Source organism: Clarias gariepinus, chromosome 8 (genome assembly GCF_024256425.1).
Source record: "Clarias gariepinus isolate MV-2021 ecotype Netherlands chromosome 8, CGAR_prim_01v2, whole genome shotgun sequence".
NCBI classification, from domain to species: domain Eukaryota; kingdom Metazoa; phylum Chordata; class Actinopteri; order Siluriformes; family Clariidae; genus Clarias; species Clarias gariepinus.
Window position 1 is genome coordinate 6703570 of NC_071107.1, and position 18931 is coordinate 6722500.

The window sequence follows — 18931 nt, forward strand, 5'->3', positions numbered from 1 at the left end:
GGATGTAAAACAGGATTATATATATAAAAAAAAAGTAACCACAAATAGAAATCTTTTTATTTTTTATGGTAAAATAATTCCTCATACTGTATCATGGAAAATCCCCTACATCATTAATCAATTAATTAACAAAGCGTGATTTATGTTTTATATCAACCAGGCAGTAACCTTAAATCAAAGTCACCATTAAAGAAAAATGTGAAGTGGCTTTTATACCTTATACATTAGATACAGTAAACAGTGAAATTAAACAACATTCCTTCAGGACCAAGGTCACACATAAAACAACACAGAACTTCATGAGACAACACATATCTACAAATTATTTTAAAAGAACCCTAAACTACGTAAAGTGCACAAGTGCAAGCATGTGCAAACAGTGCAAGACAGGAAACAAGACAATGTGTTAGATAATGAGATATTGCAATATAGTAAGAATAAAATTTGATAAGTGTAAAAATCACATGCTGCTTGGCTTCTTGTAAATCACTGAAATACAATATTTCGATTAAAACCTTTCCAATCAGGAACAACTAGAAATACCGATTTAGTTTTTTCCACTGTTTACAGAGACATTCTACCGAAACAACATGGTGTGAAACATTTCTCCCAAAACGACACTGTGTGAATCTAAACACATTGGATGGATTCTTTTGAGAGGGTGGCATTAAGACCCTAAGACAAGAACACTTACATGATGAACCCTAAAGTTTTGAAAATAGCCCAATTTTTATGTCTGGGACAGGTGGACCCAAATGAGATTTTAACCACTTTAATAAAGAGGGTAGCTCGGCCAGTTAAGGCTCCAAGGTACTGATCATGTACATGTGAGAAATAACACTTGGCTGAAAAACAAACATAACTATATTTGAATCAGAGTGAAGGAACCAGCAAGGGGCAATCAATGGAGCAATCAAAACTCTGAGGTTACCTTTAATGATAAATAAAAATCAGACAAACTTTTCCATTTCCCTCAAACAGAAACAGTTAACACTACAAAAAAGTTAGGCATATTCGTTTTTGATTGGAGGGGAGCTAATTTCAAACCCCAAAATTTAAAGAACATCCTGAAACATTAAAAACAAGCAATATGTTATATCACAATATTAGGAATTTATTGTTCCAAGGTATACTTTACATTAAATGATTATTACAGGTCTGTAAGCATTTTTAAACATGATAAAAGGTACCATTAAAATCAGAGAAACACTAAACTGTGCAGTGCTGCAGATTTCAAAGATGGGGTTTGACTCTTGTAACAATCAGCGAGGGCTTTTAGGGGCTTCAAAAAAAAACAGCACAGTTCTGTTCACAAGTCTTTCTCCTCGTAGTGGTAAATACATGCAGTTCCTTGTCTGTCCAGGTAGGGTCTACAGCCCACATTCACGATAGCATTGAAAAGCAGAGTTACAGCAGATTCACATTCTGGTTCACAAAAAAACAACATGATAAGAACGTCACAGCAAGAGTTTTAGGAATACAGTAATAGTGAACAATTATATTTTCATCAAAGACAGAAACATTCATGAAAGTTCAAAATCAAGGTCATTGGTAACTAATGACTCAATGTCATTGGTGATGAAATCAAAGTATTTTCACACTATATCATCAGTGGATAAAGGTGTGAAAACAACTCTTTGGAAAGAACTCTTTGAGTTAACTAATCTGTTAGAACTGAGTCTCTAAATCACATTTTAAAGAATCCATGATTTGTAAGACTCCGTTGAACTGACTCACTGGAATCACCTATTTGAAACAAACCCTATCAAATCGACTGTCTTTGGAAGCCAATCTTTGGAATAAAAACAGGCACTTAATGATGTCATTTAACTAGGAAACAGGCAGGACGTTTACCTTGTGCAGTCTGTTCCGCTCCCAGTGTGGTCTGTACATTCCTACAGATGGTCCCCAAGCAAGTGTGGAACTGATCATCACAGTCATGTTTCTCTTTTTCACACGTATCATAGCAGCGGTCATGCTGATTACAGCATTCAGTCATAGATGGAATCATGATATCAAACTGAAGATGAGAGAAAAGAGGATTTTTTTTTTAAATAAGTCTAAAGACAGAGTACAGAGACATTTTCTAGAAATAAATACAGTTTGACAGTAAAATATGGAGTGTACTGTACGGGTAAAACATTCTGATATGCTCAAATGAACATGTTCTACCACCAGACTCATCATTTGAAATATTTCAGTCATAGTGTGACACATCATTCTGACCAAACTGTAGGGCAAAGTGTCAGTGTTTTTAAAATCTTATCCAAACCTACATAGAATCCAAACACTGGCGCGCTGCATCCGTCAGGCAGTGAGGGTTTGTAACGAGGTCTGGGATTGAGTTTGTGTACTGTAAAAGAGCAATGCAGACACAACACTATGTCAGTGTCACCATAGTGAGATAAAGAAACAACACCCAAATATCTGCCAATAGGATGATTTGCATTTACACCATTATCCAGAATGATATACATTTATCTCACTGTACATGTTAGCAGTTATAAGTTAGAGGTCTTGCTCAAGGACCCAAAAGTGACAGCATGGCCGTGGCAGGGTTTGAACCTGTGACCTGGTAAACAGCAATCCAGCATCTTATCCTTTGCACTACCCCTAGTTACTAATGCTTCAGAAAGTTCTTTAAAGGGAGCCTATTATGCAAAATTCTCTTTTCAGTCAGGCTTAGACATTCAGATGAGTCTCCAGTGTGCATGTACAGATCAAAACCCATGAGACAAAAAGTAGAATTCAAAGAGGAAATTTTAAGCCTTTTTTGTTTTAATATTGTTGATTACATCTTACATCTTATGGCCATAAAAAAAATTCCAGTATCTCAAAATATTATAATGTTTCCTAAGATCAATAAAAAAGAAAGAAAGAAAGAAAGAAAAGAACCCTGAAATGTTCAACTTCTGAAAATGCAGTCTGTTTATTCACTCAATATTTCATCAAAGCTTCTTTAGCAAGAATTATTACATCAGCGTGGCATGGCATGGAGCCACTTCTGAGGCTTGACATTAAATATTTTTGGAGATATTTTTGAGATACTGGATTATAGATTTTTACAATCATTAAAATGTTTAATTGTTTTATGAAATCACAAAATAATTTTTTTTCTTCTCTATATTCTGATTTTAAGATGCACTGGACAATTCATACTATACATTATTCCTTTTTTTGGTAATTTGCATTCGTTGTACTCATTGTGATGATTTAAAAATGTTGAAAAAAAGTGTTTATTTTCTATTGGGGAGTCATTTAAATTAAATTTCACTGTATGACTAAATAGAAAGTATTCTCTTCAAGTTTACTCCTTCACAAACATCCCATGACTGTCACTGAGCCAGTTTTCTGACATCGCCCTAGTAGTGTGAGCATGTATTAATTTAAAAATAACTTTATTTACAGTGTAATCTACTTCAAACATCTATGTAGAATTATTCATTTTAAAATGCTCAATTAATATATTTAAAACATTTAAGATAGTTTCTGAATTATATTTAAGCCAAATGTTTGTTGATGGGAAGTGAAAGTGAAAGTAAATTCTTTAATTAGTCTGCAAGTGTTAGGCTTTACTTTATTTAGTTATTTGCTGTATAAAGATGTTACTTACCACCATCAGAGCATTTATACCTGCACAGTCCACTAGACGCTGAGATTAAATCCAGAGCTGGTTTGATGTATTTGGAGTATTTATATGACGTGTAATAAGTGCGTAACTTCTGGACTCCATACTTGATGTTTCTTAAAGTCTTTGTCCAGTCAGATGTCTTGTATTCAGGTTCCTCTGCTGCTGCTCTGGGCAGAAATATTGCCAGGAGCAGGAGCGCTGAGACACTGAGCTTCTTCATATCTACTCTCCTTCCACTTTACCTCCTATATCAGCTTTAACCTGTTCTTGTTGAAACACACAACAGCCAATCACAGCACAGCACAGCACACAATAGCAGTCAATCCCAGGACAATTACCTGCAGCATAATTTCACACCATGGATGTAAAACAATGCCCTCATTTGTGCGCATGAAGTTTTCAAGTTCTCCCAGTGCTTGGCGGGTTTTCTCTGGGTATTTCCTCCCACAGTCCAAAGACAAGCAGATTAGGTTAACTGGTGTTCCCAAATTGCCCATAGTGTGTAAATGAGTGTGTGACTGTGATGGATTGGCATAAACAATGGTATAAACAATGATTAAGTGAGTGGGTGTAAAACAGGACTAAATGAAATACAGCCAAGAAACAGGATTTAAATTATTTTATTTAAGGTAAAAAAAAGAATTCCTCATACACCATGATTGCATCAGGGAAAATTCTCTACATCATTAATTAATAAAGTGCAGTTCAGCAGTGTTGCTTAATAAAAATAATTCATTCATATGCACGATGGTGTTATTTAGTGTCTAAAGTAATGAAACAAAACATATGTTTAGGGTGTTTTTACACTTGCCATGTTTGGTTTGATTAAAACAAACATTGGTGCGGTTGTTCTGTTGGTGCAGTTCACTCGAACAAGTGTGACGCTGCCGTCCGAACTTCGGTGCACACCAAGTCAGCAAAGTGAGACTGCTGGACAAGGTGGGTACATGGACCAAAGATTTGCAAACTAACCATGTCTGCTTTGCTAGCATTATCTGATATCATAGAATTATCATATAATGATGACTTAACTGAGATCTTCCACACGTTGATGTAGAGGATGTAGTGTTTGGACAAGTAGAGGGTGAGAAAACATCCTAGCTACTTACACACGTTAGCTATAGCACGGCACTGGATGAGTTTTGAAAGCTGCCAAGGTTAAAGAAATAATAAAAAAAAGAAATTCCCAACGTCAGTAATTAATTTAACACTGGAAAATGTTTAATTTAGCAAGCCTCCTGGGATATTTACTTATATAGACAGTGGACAAGAGCACAAATTATACTATAGCAAGGCTGCGTTTAATAACCAGAGCACATGCGAAATGTTCGACAGGGGGACAGTTGCCACTGGTGGCTGTCAGGTTCAAAGCATTTCTGCACATTGGCGAGTAATGGTAAAGACACCACCAATCCATATACCTCTTGTTGTCTCTCTTTTGGTCTGATGTTGAAATTGCCAGCATGAACGCTAAGCAAACCAGGACTTTATCAGGGAACCAACACAAATGTATCAATTTACGCTTTGGTCTGAACTAAGAGAACCAAACTACAAATGTGAAGACACCCTTAAATACCGATCAATTTAATATGTGAATAAATAACAATAATTCACAATATTTATGTCATTGCACTGGAAAGTTTTGAGTAAAATGTTTTAGGGGCGGGACTAAGAGTCCAACATTTAAGAGATAATGTCAATTTTTTCCAACATTAGAGAGAACAGGATGCAGGACTAAATGCAAATCTGTAAAAAGAAGAGGGGTGGGGCTAAGCGATTTACTTTAAAGAGAATACGGGAGGATAGTAACCAGAAGATTAAGGTACAAATGAAATGTGCAAATGATGACAAACATTCCATTAGAGGAGGGAAAAAAAATACAGATTTCAAGTTACACATTCTGAGATTTCACTCTGTTTATGTATAAAACATTTCATATCAACTCCATAATGCACAGAACAAACACAACACAAAAGAAGTGCAGAAGTCTTTCTGTCCTCCCTGAGACACATCAAGGTCTCGTTTAAAAAAAGAAAAAAGGTGAGACTTTCTAATTTTAAAAGCTGCTCTAATGTGGGATGATTTGGTTATTTAAAAAAATGACAGACTTAAAGAAAAATCCAGTGCCTAATGTTTTCATAAAAACTCTAATGAGGATTAGTCAGGGTTTGGGATGAAGCCTCATTTTCTCAGAAACTATAACTGTGTTCAGATTTTTTTAAATCAGATTCCCACAGTGATTTTTTTTCCTCCCAGACATTTGATTCACATGTTAAGTGAATCAGTAAGTTTAAGCACCCTCTGCTGTCTGTAAGGAGAAGTGCAACTTTTATACACTTAAACCAAACAATGTTCTCTTTTGTCTCTTCGGACCCACACTATTAAAACCAATTTTTTTTTCCAAAGGACCGTTTATATGATTTGATTATTTAAGATTTATAAACACTCTTAAACATGAAGAACAGCACCTTTAAAATCAGGCAAATGTTAAACTTCACACACTTCCAGGGCAGTCTTGACTCTTCATACTCTCCTCAATGGCATCAGGATTTTTGGACCTAAACAGGGCTGATCACAGGTCAGTTTTCTCCTCGTAACGGCAGATACATGCAGCTCTCTGGCTGTCCAGGTAGGGTTTACAGCCCAGGTGCATGACAGCATCGAAGAGCAGAGTCACTGCCGATTCACACGCTGATTCACACACAAACAACAGGACGGGAAAGTCAGTGATGCTGTAACTTCTGAGATCAGTCATGCAGGTGACAAATGAAGACAATAATAACTTTATGTAATTGTGTGTGTGTTGATTTTATAACGATTTACTGAAGCGGAAGTGAGACCCACTACATCGATCAATTACAGGTTGTACATGAATCTATCTGGAATCAACTTTCTGGAGCCAACACTCTATGAAAACGACTTGCTTTTTTTAATTCAATTTTATTTGTATAGCGCTTTTAACACCTGTCATTGTCGCAAAGCAGCTTTACACAATCAAAAGAATTATTTAATCTTTTGTCTTATGTACTATTCGCACAGGATTAGTATTACCTGGGGATCTTATGCAAGTATTAAAACATTCACAGCGCCATCTGTTGAATTTAAGATTACCTAATGATTTTTTCCCAGGTTGATTTTTTTATGATATGAGGGCATTTTGCATTTAAATTTTAGAGTAGCATGTATTCGCTTTGCGTGGCCCGACTGCGATAAAACAAAGCCCATATTTTACCTCAAGCTCGGCCAAATGCACCTGTAAAAACCCTATTATTAGTTTTTTTACTTGACGCATGCAGAAACAGACAAAAATTCAGAAAAAATTTTTTTTTGATGTGTTCTATTACTCATCTTACTCTCCAGAGTAGACACCTAAATTAACTTGAGGCAGAGTCTCTTTTGAAATAAGAAAGTAAACTCTTGAACAGACTAATTTTTAGGAAATAAGTCTTTCTGAAACTGGCTCTTAAATCTTTTGGACTGACTCTTTTTGGAACAGACTTTTAAGAGACTCACAGTAATTATGTAGTCATATTTGTTTCACTCCTAGTATGGGAAAATGTTTTATCAGTACTTTGACCAGAAAAAAACAAGAGCGTACCAAGCTGTTAGAGCCTGGAAATAGAAGAACATTTACCTTGTACACTCTGGTCCATTCCCAGTGTGATCTGTACATTCCTGCATATGGTCTCCAAGCAGGCGTGGAACCGATCATCACAGTCATGTTTCTCTTCTCCACACGTATCATAGCAGCGGTCATGCTGATTACAGCATTTAGTCATAGACGGAATCCCGATATCGAACTGAAGATGAGAGAAATGAGGAAGATGGGATTCTGCTATTATTATGGGAGTGTGCTCTTGCATGAAAATAATTAACATATGACCCTAAATGGAGCAGAGTTACTGTTACCATCCTGGCGTTGATTATTATTGATTGTTTATCACATTGTGTTCCAAGGAGTGTTTTAATTAATCAAAACACATCTGCAGATTACTTACTTTACTGAATAACCTGTTCTACACTTTCTAGTAGCATTTAATGTTATGGGACACATCAAGCTGTTACTTGCAGCACAGCAGTTATAAACAGTCTCGCCTTCATGAGCTGTTGCTACAGAAATGATCGCAGATTTAAATGAAGGCATTGATATAAGCCCCAGCACTACTGTCGAGTCTGCTGATATTGAAGGACCTGATATAGAAAGACCAACACCTTCTGACCAATCAGAATCCAGAACTCCCAGGTTTACTGTTTAGTAAGCATGCACTTACTTCCTGGCAAAGAAAATGAGAAAAACAAAAAAACCCTGACTTGATGTAATGGAAATCCAAACCTACATGAAATCCAAACAGGGGAGAACCACATCCGTTGGGCGGCGCGTGCTTGTAATGAGGTCTGGGAATGGGTTTGTATCCTGTGAAAGAGGAATGCAGATAACTCTGATAACAGATAAAAACACAGCTGTATGACAGTGTCAGATGTGTAATAAGACAAATGAGCGGTCTGCTCAATGCTGCACGAAGGAATGTATAAGACTGAAAGGTGACAATACTTTCCAAGTACTTATACATGTGCAAAATGCCCTGTATATCAGATAATAAACTTTTCAGTGACTTTATATAAAATGTACACACACACACACCATCAGAGCATTTAAACTGACACAGTCCATCAGATCCCCCTATTAAATCCAAAGCATAGTTCAGGAAGGTGTCTATCTTGTGAATTCCATTGCGGATGGTTTTTAAGGTCTTCCTCCAGTCCGGGGTCTCGGGTTCGAGCTCCTCCAGTCGCGCCCTGGACAGAAACGTGCCACAGAGCAGGAGAAGGACAGCTGGTGCGACACTGAACTGCTGCATTCTCCTCGCACGCTCACTCTCTTTATTCCGATTATCCGGGATTAATTAGAAACCGTGTGATGCGTTAACTAAAGATGAGAGATGCACGGCGTGAGTCATCTTTACTCCACATGAGCGCATGAGTAGCCAAAGTCCGACTGCCACTAGTGACAAACCGAGGCAGTCCATCCACTTCCGGGTCTCGTTCGGAAAACAAACCTGATCTGTCGCGTTCCGATGACGCCATTGTGTTCTATTTGTATTAACAGTGCAAGCGCGCGATCTTACTTAAGATGTTCGAATTTCAAAAATATGGCTAACGGCGATTGGATCCTTTAAGTGTACCGACTCAAAGATTCATTTCGTTCGAATCTTCTAAATGTGCCGACTCAAAGATTCATTTCATTTATCGCGCTTTGCAAAATGTGCGCGCACAAAAATGATCGATTCATGGACATGTCTAATGATGGGCGTGGCTAAAATGATATACAGTTCCCTGAAGGCCATGCATGGGGTAAATGTGGCCTTGCACCTCTGTCTGGGTTCGATTTCTGCCTCTTAGAAATCGAACCCAGGAGGCTTAGGCCATAAGACGGTGTAATTCATCGCAGAGCACACACTTACATACACACACTCGTGTGCTCATTCACACACTAAAGGCGATTTGGTAACGCCATTTAGCCTAATCTGCATGCCTTTGGACTATGGGAGGAAACCGGAGTACCCGGAGGAAACCCACCGAGCACTGGGAGAACATGCAAACCCCATGCACACAGATCACGAGGTGGAAATCGAACCCGGACACTGGAGATGCAAAGCAACAGTGCTAACCACTAATCCACCGTGCCCGGTTTTCCAGTCCAGTCTTTCTTCTGGCCTCCTCCCTTGATCTTGTCTTGTGTTAGTTTTTTTGTTTTTGCTGTAAGCTAAACACATTTTGGTTTGAGACAAAATCATGACTATGAGATGATGAATCAGAATCTCAGCTTTTATTTCCTGCTGTGTTTATTTCTTGATTTCCCGGGTGAGCAGGTGTTAGACTCCTGTTTTGGTTCTCCTATAAAGACTGCATTTGTTGTTTAAAGAGGATAGACCAGCATGATGACCAGAGATCTGTCTATGGGAGAAAAGGCTGCGAAAAGACTCAATTTGAAGAAAACCCATAGTAATTTTATATGATGGATACACAAAAATGTTTTCCTGTGTTTGGCCATATGCACCAAGAGGCAATCTCCAGTTCTGAAAAATGAATCTGAAGGTGAAGAGTTAAAATGTGCAGTTCCTTGAATGACCACTAGGTTCAAAAGTAAGTCAATACCCTTACACCCCTTATGTTAAAATGACCAAATGTACAACAGAAATAAACATGTTTACACCCTATATTTGCACCTAAGGGTCCAGGTTCAATTCCTTGCTTTTTAAGTGCATGGAGTTGGTGGGTGCTTGGTGGGTTTCCTCCCACAGTCCAAAGACCTGCAGATAGGGCAATTTGGTAACACCTAATTGACGTTCCCAACTTGTTCCAGGGTGTAACCTGCCTCGTGCCCTACTGTAAGTCACCTGGGATAGGCTTCACAGCTGAGGGAGGCTCATCGGCCACGAAACAGCTTGTTTAGTCTGTATACAGGATGAAGAGGTATAGATGATGAGTCACTGGTACAAAATCAGTTTTGGTCTCCATAGAGATAGATTTCCTATTCCTGACAACTGTACAGTGGTAAATTTTATCTAACTAATCAGTTAAAATTATACTAAGCCATAAAATAATGCATAATTAATAGGATTGTGGCATCGCAGGTTTTAAACCACTGGCTATCTGCTATGCAGCACTTTAGCTAACTGGAATAGCTGCAATTTAACTTACCACAAGAAATGTAGGAGCTGACATGAGATGATGTGTAGGATAGCGATGTTACTATGACACAAAAGCTCTGAAGTTTGTATCGAGCAGAAGAGGGTGTGTCCAAATGAAGCCTTACTTTGACGTGTGTTGGTTCCCTGAGATTCCAACTCGTTTGGCGCTTAAGTAAATTTATAGATTCATAGATGTTGATTATGTGCATTAACATTTCCTTGAACAGTGCAGCTGCATGTACATATTAATTGTGCTGCTTGTGATGTTATGATCTAGTTGCTGCACAAAATTTGTTCACTATATGGCAGTACAATGAGCCCTTGAATGACGCTTCATGAAAATAACCTTTTGGTGAAACTATTAGCTGGGAAGCCTCGACACCAAAATGAGGCTTCATTTGGCCATCACTAGTGTAGGGTACGGATGATGGAGCTTAACCAAATGCAAAGTAGCAAGATTGCTTAATGGTAGCAATCTGGGTACGCTAAAGCTAAACTAGTTAACTGATGGTAACCAAGGTGAGGAGGTTTATTCCAACCAAAAGCCAGCATCTGTTTATTTCATCAATTTGCCAATTTATGCATTAACCAGGGTTTAGGTGGCGGCTACAACCAAAGCTCCCATAGCTGAGCTTCTAAACCGTTCTTCAGAAATTCACTGTGGGTGGCGCCATTGAGGGTTTGTCCAGCTCTTTAAAAAATTTTTTTTATACAGTCTGTCGTATGAACGCACTACAAAAGTTCAGGCTTCAGAGACAGTGAATCAAAAACTCGATCCAGTCAGTCAGTAATAATTTAAACTTTATTCAAATGATTAGCCGAGCAATGAAATATTCCGACATAAATATCTTCAAACATTCAGAAATAAAATGTACAGCAACGTGAATTAAAATGGCTCGTTGGTCCATCCAGCAGAACCGTGACCTTGGGGGAGAAACTCTCAGCTCAAACCGCTTCCTGCCGGTACCGTTCATGTTTATGTTCATAAAGCTTCAGCGTGGACTAGCTAACAGTGTTTTCTTTAGGTTTACTACAACTTACTATAGCTTCTGCTGCTTCTAAGAATTGTGGGAGATGAGCTACACCACCCTGGTAAGCTTCAGGAGTCTTTAGAGAGTCTAACATAGGTCAGGAGCGTGACGGGAGGAAGAGGTGAGAAAGATGAGGAATGTTAGGGGTTCGGTCCTTCATACTTCAGCGTGTTAGAATTCTTCAGAGGTAAAATGGCGTGAGGATTTCAGCCATAAGCAGCAGGGAGTCGTGATGATGATGATGATGATGATGATGATAACAGTTTAAAAGTAAAAGATCTCTCACAGTACATTAGACATAAATTTTTAGTATGTTTTTTTCTCTCCTAACATCCTGATATCTTTCCTTAAAAAACATTTACATTTGTGACATATACATATAGAATCTGTCATATCTATGTGCTAAGAGTCCGTGCTGAGCGAGGCTCATCCGCCGCGAAACAGATCGTTTAGTCTGTCAAGCTCTTTACAGTTGTCCAAGGTCATGAGCTCGGCCTTCCTGCGCAGACGATCGTCTCGGTATACTTTAGCAGCGTACAGAAGGTCTGTTTCTGAAACACACGCACGCACACATACACGCACACACAAAATCAGATCAAAGTTTTCATAGCTGAATCAAAACATTTAACATTCTGCATGAATGATTTTCTAGTACTGGATCTCTGACTGGTGACCAGGTTTATATTAAAACATTATTGTTTCTATAGGAACAGCCCATTCACAGAAACCATACAGAAAACATGTGTGATCCTTGATATGTAAGGAAACATACTTGTCTGTCGCTCCTTCCAGCAGTTGTTGCGCACATTAGACACGTAATCCTCCTCCACGCTCTTCTCGATTTTCTGCAGTGCCGAGCCCTTATACTCCGATTTGAAGTCTCGTGTGACGTAATAATCCACGTGCAGGTTCTCCGTCTGTCTCTTCACCGTCTGACCTGTTGAGCTGTGTGCACACACATCTTGTAAATAATCCATGCTGAATAGCCTTAAGCTCACCTTAAAGCACATAAGCCTAGCAAGCAACTAGCTGGTCATGAACAATGACAGCACTGGTATGGGTTCTTCACCAAGTAACATTCCCCTTGACAATACAATCTATAAGCTTGCATAAGACTAATTAACGAAAGTTTATAAAACTAATAAACCCTGTCAGCTTGCTCCATTCTATCCCAAATAAACTATTTAAACTCACATCCATTTCACAGCGTTAAACAAATCTCAAACATAACTTACGGGGAAAAAATGAGAGTAGCCAAAAAAAAAAAACCCTGTGTCTTCAGGGTGATAACACCCGGCCCTTGACTCAATATTCTACCTCTACCAGCACCTAGCAGTTTATTTTCTTCATGTAATTATATAAAGATTCTTTTGATATACATAAATATATGCATTATAGCAGTGGTCCCAACCCAGGGACCAGCACCAGGCACTGGATGATTAATTAAAAAATCATCTTTATGTATATTTGATTTTATTTCCATTTTATTGACAGAGTGTTTTATCTATCGTCTCCCATTCATTTTCGTCTGCACATCGAAAAATGTGATTCACATGCTCTAAGCGCGCTCTGTATAATAAATGCAGCCTTATAAGTGTTTAAGACAACTTTAACCTTCTGGTTTAAAATCAAGGCAAAATATCCTGAAATCGCCACAACAGCACTAAAACCTCAGCTTCCATTTCCAAAACCCTATCTTTGTGAGGTGTTGTTTGCAGTGACAGCATCGAAAGTGAAATTATGGAGCAGACTGGACATGAGAAATAAAGTTCAGGTGTCACAAGCCTTTCCATGTAATAAGACATTCCCATCCATCCTAGATGGGAATGTCTTGTTACATGGAAACAAGCTCCTGGCTCACACAAATTCTGTGTTATGGTATGTTGTACATATTATGCTGTACATATTATGAATAAGGTAAGGTGTTGCATAAAACTGGTCTGTGACTGAATGCTGGGATGCTTTTCATGACAGCCATGATAGAGATAATAAAGGAAGAGAAAACGAACGTACGGTCTGGAGTAGAGGCTGTACGGAGGAGTGGAAACCATTAGCTGACTGAGAACAGACACCAGGATCAACACCACGATCGGCATCAGCTGGATAAACATGGAGAAGCCTCCCTGAGAGAGAGAGAGAATGATAAGGAGGAAGGGAGAAAGAGAGAGGGTGAGAGGGACAGACAGAGGGTGAGAGGCAGAGGGGAGTTGGAGACAGAGACAGATAGATTGAGAGAAAGGCAGAGAGAGTGGGAAAAGAAATAGAGGATGGGGAAGGGGTTGGAGAGGGAGACAGGGGGAGAGAGAAAGACAGAAAAAGAGATGAACAGGGAGAGAGAGTTGGAGAGAGATAAAAAGAGAGAGACAGACAAAAAGGCAGACAGACAGAGATTGAGCAAGAGAAAGACAGAGAGCGAGAAAAAAAACTGATTAATTCTCGTGAGTGAAATGTTCGAATCACAGCATTTCCTAATTTTAATGGATTCTGATTATAAATAAACAGACGTACATCTCCTCTCTCCTCCCTCTCCCTCCTCATCTGCTCCGTCTGCTGGGTGTATCGATCCCGGCCATTAGCAAATGTACTCGCTGAGAGAGAGAGAGAGACACACACACACACACACACACACACACACACACACACACACACGAGTTTAAAAAATATACAGTATATTAATATCACTGTCAGCTGTCTGATTAAGTGTCTAAAAGAGAGTGAGAGAGAAAAAGAGAGGTGTAATCAGGTCAGCGCAATCCCATAATTCCCAGAAAGCACTGGTACTTGTTCTATAAATACCCAGCTTTCCTTGTGTGTATGGGGAATTTTATCATCACACCCGGGTCACATTCTCACACTCCAGAGACCTGCAGTCTCTATGAAAGCGCCATGTGTGGACCCAACCGAGGTGCACTTCATTACTGCAGCTGTTGGACAGCTGATTGGCTGAAAGTGCTGCATAAGCACCATCAGCAGGCAGATTTTAGTTTTATATCAGGATTCTATAACCCAATGTTTTAATCATTATAATAATTTATATTGTCTTTAGAAATAAAAACAGAGAGGTGGTGCTGAATGTAAAGTTAGGAATGATGGAGTGACGGAGGGACGTACAGGAGGGGAAGCCGCCTCCGAAGAACATGTTGAAGAGATCCTCAGGCGTGATGTCGGCCTCAAAGCCTCGGTTAAACTCAAATCCCCCGTGTCCCCCGTGTCCCGGGCTGCTGGGCTCTTCTGCTCCACTCACATCGTACTGCCTCCTCTTCTCCGCGTTACTCAGCACTGCGTACGCGTTCCCGATCTCTACACAACAACGACAACAAGGCAGGGGGTAAAAACTATTACACAACAACAACAATGGCTTCTTACTTACTTACTTCTTTTTTTCCTCCTCACTAATTCCCTTACATCATCCATTTATTTTTTCATTACACCTTCTTCTCTTCTCCATTACTTCTTTCTCATTTCCTCATTAAATTACATTCTGTTCTTCATCACTAACGTTCCTCCCCATATTCCTTTTCTCCTTCTTTCCTTAATCCTTTCTTTTAAACTTCTTTTTTTCCTTTTATTTTCCATTTCCTTTTTTCCCTTAATATAAAACTTCCTTTATTAGTTTTCTTGCCATCTTCATTTCTTCCTTCATCACCAACATCCTTGCTTTTTTCCCTTTTATAAAACTTTGTCCCCTCCTTCCTTTCATTCCTTACCAACTTGCTTTCTTCCATTCTCTTTTCTTTCCTCTTTGTCCTTAATTTTCCCTAAATATTTAGGGAATATGAGTGTGTGAGGACGAGCTGGATCAGGAATTACTTTTAAATGCCTCTGTAGCTCCAGGAGCATGATTTTTATCCGGGTGAAACTTTAGCGCCAGCTTCCTGTAGGCTTTCTTCAGCTCCTCGTCATTAGCATCCTTACTGACACCCAGAACCTCATAGTAGTCCTTACACCTCTTTATCCTGCAAACATACACACACACAAAATGAATAAACAACACAAACTACAATATACACTGCTGTGCTTACATGCAAAGATTTTACCCAATCCATATAAAATCATTCCAAGTAAACTGCAACTCGTAAAAACTGCATTTTTATACAGTACATGGTATACATACTGTAATTTAGTTCAAAGTTACACCCACAATGGTTAGAGGTTAAGTCTCACGGTTTCCATAACAAAGAGGATCAACAATATCTGCTTTTTAATTACACTCTTTTTTGTGAATCAGTGAAAAGTAAAATAAATAAATAAATCCCCCATTCTTCATCACAGCATAAACATTAATTTTATAATTACTATATCTTCTAACATTATTTAGTCAGTGGGTCAGTCAGGGCACTCAGCTTTGACTGAAGTGAGTATTATTAATTAACTGACAAATGGATTATTATCAGACTGTAGGTAAACACAGCTACTAAAATTTCCTTTAACTCAATCTGAAGTCGATCAGCCAAGACATGTTTATAGCGTTTCTGTAAATACACCCGCACTCTATCATTATAATAAAAAAACCTCATCATCATCACCATCCCCCACATAGCATGGCTTGGAGAGTGAGAGATGCCACCAAGAGCGGAGAAACTGAGCCACTGGAGAGTAAATTAAAGCTGAATGAGATTCAGAGAGCCGAGAGATCAGTAAGACGCAATAAACCCTGCGTGTTGCTTAAACAAGCATCTCTGAGGGACCACGCGCCTGCCCCAGGGGGTGGGAAGGGGCTGTGAGACTTTTAATAAGTGTGCTAATTACCTTTTAGCCTAACACTGCTAACTTTTTATATTCTAATACTATACATATGCTTGGAATGTCCAACCTCTGATTAGGAAAAGACCAAAGAACACACACTACTTAACGTTGGAAATACTGGATTTAACAATATACTGTACTGTTACGTACACTGTTAATTAAGCATCACTTCGCTAGTTATTAATGATTAGATTTAAAAAAGGAAAACACACAAAACATTCAAGAGTGCACATACTGCTAGTATTACCTAGCTAAACTCTCGTTAAGGAAACACGAGCCTCCCGTGTCTATATTTTTACCCACTTGCTAACCGAGGTCAGACTGCGGAATTCCTAGATGAGACAAACACAACATAAGGTGTCTGATGCTTCTTAAGTGATAAGTGGTTAGGCTAATGTAGCTAATTCAGCAATTGTTGCATTGTTGCCATTAGAGGTTTGTTCCAGATTTCTCCAATAAATATTTGTTACTGAATCATGACAAATTAGGTCAAGTTTACTTAGCGGGTTGATATTTAATTGTTAAGTAAATAGTCCTTGAGATTGTTACTGTACTGTACAGAGACTAGATAAAGATTTAACCAATTATTACTCATTAATAAAGCATTAAAAATTATTTCAAGATTCATAATGAATCATAACAGATTAGATAAAGATTCATTAGAAATTTGTTACTGAATCGTTACAGTTTACCCTTAACCGGTGCTAATATTACAGATTCATTAGAGATTCACTTCTGAATCATTACAGAATAGGTCAAGATTCCTAGAGATTTGTTACTGAATCATTAGAGATTAAGTACAGAATCGTTAAAGATTTGCTACTAAACTTAATTAATAACTTAATTAAAAAGTAATTAATCTTTACTTAAATTAATGATTTAGTAGCAAACCACTAATGATTCTTTATTAAATCCATAATAATTCAGTAACAACTCTTTAATTTTACCTAATCTGTAACATGTTGTTAAGGAATTATTACAGATTAGGCAATGTTGCATGAGAGGTTTGCTGGAGATTTAGTGAAAAATTTACTAGAGATTCATTAACAATGTTAAAGATCTAATACAGATTCAGCACAGATTCAGTAGAGATTTTTTTTTTTAAAGATTTGGTACTTCTCTTTAGAGACTCATTACTGATTTGTACATAACTAAAGGTTGGGAAATTAGATTTCTGCAAGACTTAAAACAGATTAAAAATAGTTTTGCTACAGATTCATTAAGTATTCATTAGAGATTTTATAATTTGGGACAGATTAGGTTTAATTAGAAAATTATTAGAGGTTTCATTGACATTTCGTTAGAGATTGTGTAAAGTTTTGTTACAGATTCCCTAAGGATTTTAGAAACTCGATACAGATTTATTATAAATTAGTTACAGTTGATTGATGTCAGATGTGTTAAAGATTTATTTTGTATTTATTTAGTCCAGTGTCTCTATAGATTAATAAAGATTTGATTGGAATTATGTAGCTAGATCATTTATAGGTTTGGTACACAGAATATATGCAGATTTTGTTGTTGTTTTATTGTTTATTGTTAAAGAGCCTAGATTAGATTTTATTACATCATATGTAAATGTCAAAACAGTGCTAAATGTGTACATGTGCTTACAAAAAAAAACTTTAAAAAAGTTTCTAAATAACACGTGCATAATTATAGCATTCAATTATTTTTAGTGGTGTTTTTGTTTGTTAATAAAATGAACAAAATAGCGGTGATGTGTTTAATAAAAGCAGGTCAGGTGAAACAAAGGGATGCGTTGAGGTCTCGTGAGGGATGCCAAACTTACTCTACCTTTCTTACACACAAACAGGCTAAAAGAGTGTGTGTGTGTGTGTGTGTGATGCAACACAATGTAACAGCACAACCCCATTACGAATTACAAGAAAGATGTGATTAACTACATTAAAGCATCCTAAGGATCTGGAGTGCACTATATAGGGAGGACAAGTAAGGCAATAGCGTCTTACCCTTAAATGTACACATTCTGTAGTGAAGGAAAGGTTGTTCTATAATTGATGGTGCTTGACAGGAAACACATCTTGCATTGATGATGACAACACAGGGCACGTTGTAGTGTTAATTGTGTCAGGAAAGAATGAGTAATGAGAGTTCAATTAAAGTTTACTGTTCACAGTCTGTGTCCAGTTTTAGAGAGTTAGATACTGTAAGCCGTTCTTCATCCTGTGTGCCTACCTTCTTAACTAAACACACCCGAGTCACCTAGTTTCTCTAGTCTCAAGTGTGTGTATCAGGTGTGCTGTGCGTCAGTGTGAACGTTACGTCACAAGAGCTTTTCATAATTTATTTCTGAGTGAAGCATAAGATATGGGTATGGTATGGAGAGGGCTACTATTCAGAGTTAGCTCTTTCTCAGCGCCCCTCCCTCCTCACCTCCTCCCCAAGTTCAAGCTTTTTGTGGTAACCACTGCAAAAAAAAAAAAAAAACCCAGCTAGTGGACTATATGTTTGTGTCTTTTCTATATAATAAGAAAAGCAGGCACAGGAAAAAGCTCGGAGACAGCACAAAAACCCTGCCCTGCACTTCCTGTACTCCATGCTCCTGCCTCAGGAGCTCGTTAGCCAGCACCTGTGAGTTCGTCACACACGTTAGCACTGCATGTTTCACTAGTGCTCGGCTCACTGCAAATCGGAATCTTTTGTTTATTTATATTATCAATTCTTAATGACAATACTGCAGACGGATGCGGTGCTAATATTAAATATTGCTCTGTATGCTCTAGCGTTACAATGATGAAATGAGGATCTCCATGATCTCTTACACGGATTTTTGAGTTAGGGATTGATATGGATTTCATTAACATTTA

At 38.1% G+C, this 18931-nt stretch overlaps 3 protein-coding genes across 3 annotated transcripts in view; all 3 read right to left on the minus strand.

Annotated features, from left to right (window-relative positions):
* Positions 1 to 1309: 1309 nt before the first annotated feature.
* Positions 1310 to 3851, minus strand: LOC128528841 (group XIIA secretory phospholipase A2-like). The gene is made up of 4 exons (XM_053502002.1): positions 3614 to 3851; positions 2277 to 2353; positions 1855 to 2020; positions 1310 to 1425 (listed from the first exon to the last, which is right to left on the minus strand). Exons 1-4 carry the CDS (start codon positions 3849 to 3851, stop codon positions 1310 to 1312), a joined length of 597 nt encoding a protein of 198 aa, XP_053357977.1.
* Positions 3852 to 5190: 1339 nt separating this feature from the next.
* LOC128528484 (group XIIA secretory phospholipase A2-like) lies at positions 5191 to 8678 on the minus strand. Its single transcript, XM_053501328.1, has 4 exons — positions 8274 to 8678; positions 7969 to 8045; positions 7266 to 7431; positions 5191 to 6322 (listed from the first exon to the last, which is right to left on the minus strand). Exons 1-4 carry the CDS (start codon positions 8488 to 8490, stop codon positions 6204 to 6206), a joined length of 579 nt encoding a protein of 192 aa, XP_053357303.1. The 5' UTR covers positions 8491 to 8678; the 3' UTR covers positions 5191 to 6203.
* Positions 8679 to 11106: 2428 nt separating this feature from the next.
* The window catches only part of dnajb14 (DnaJ heat shock protein family (Hsp40) member B14), a 16881-nt gene continuing 9056 nt past the window's right edge, over positions 11107 to 18931 (minus strand). The window contains exons 3-8 of the mRNA XM_053502645.1: positions 15165 to 15310; positions 14466 to 14654; positions 13863 to 13942; positions 13368 to 13477; positions 12127 to 12299; positions 11107 to 11905 (exon numbers count right to left, since the gene is read on the minus strand). Coding sequence (XP_053358620.1) covers positions 11781 to 11905; positions 12127 to 12299; positions 13368 to 13477; positions 13863 to 13942; positions 14466 to 14654; positions 15165 to 15310 — 823 coding nt within the window. The 3' untranslated portion in view covers positions 11107 to 11780. The remainder of the gene's footprint in view (positions 11906 to 12126; positions 12300 to 13367; positions 13478 to 13862; positions 13943 to 14465; positions 14655 to 15164; positions 15311 to 18931) is intronic.

What these genes read in the sequence shown, in the direction of transcription:
- LOC128528484 (XM_053501328.1), bottom strand. Translation starts at nt 8,490, where the DNA reads ATGCAGCAGTTCAGTGTCGCACCAGCTGTCCTTCTCCTGCTCTGTGGC. An exon ending in CTCCCCTGTTTGGATTTCAT is followed by an intron (nt 7,432 to 7,968) that starts GTAGGTTTGGAT and finishes TCTCATCTTCAG; the next exon opens with TTCGATATCGGGATTCCGTC. An exon ending in AATGGACCAGAGTGTACAAG is followed by an intron (nt 6,323 to 7,265) that starts GTAAATGTTCTT and finishes TGTGTGAATCAG; the next exon opens with CGTGTGAATCGGCAGTGACT.
- LOC128528841 (XM_053502002.1), bottom strand. Translation starts at nt 3,851, where the DNA reads ATGAAGAAGCTCAGTGTCTCAGCGCTCCTGCTCCTGGCAATATTTCTG. An exon ending in CGCCAGTGTTTGGATTCTAT is followed by an intron (nt 2,021 to 2,276) that starts GTAGGTTTGGAT and finishes TCTCATCTTCAG; the next exon opens with TTTGATATCATGATTCCATC. An exon ending in AGCGGAACAGACTGCACAAG is followed by an intron (nt 1,426 to 1,854) that starts GTAAACGTCCTG and finishes TTTGTGAACCAG; the next exon opens with AATGTGAATCTGCTGTAACT.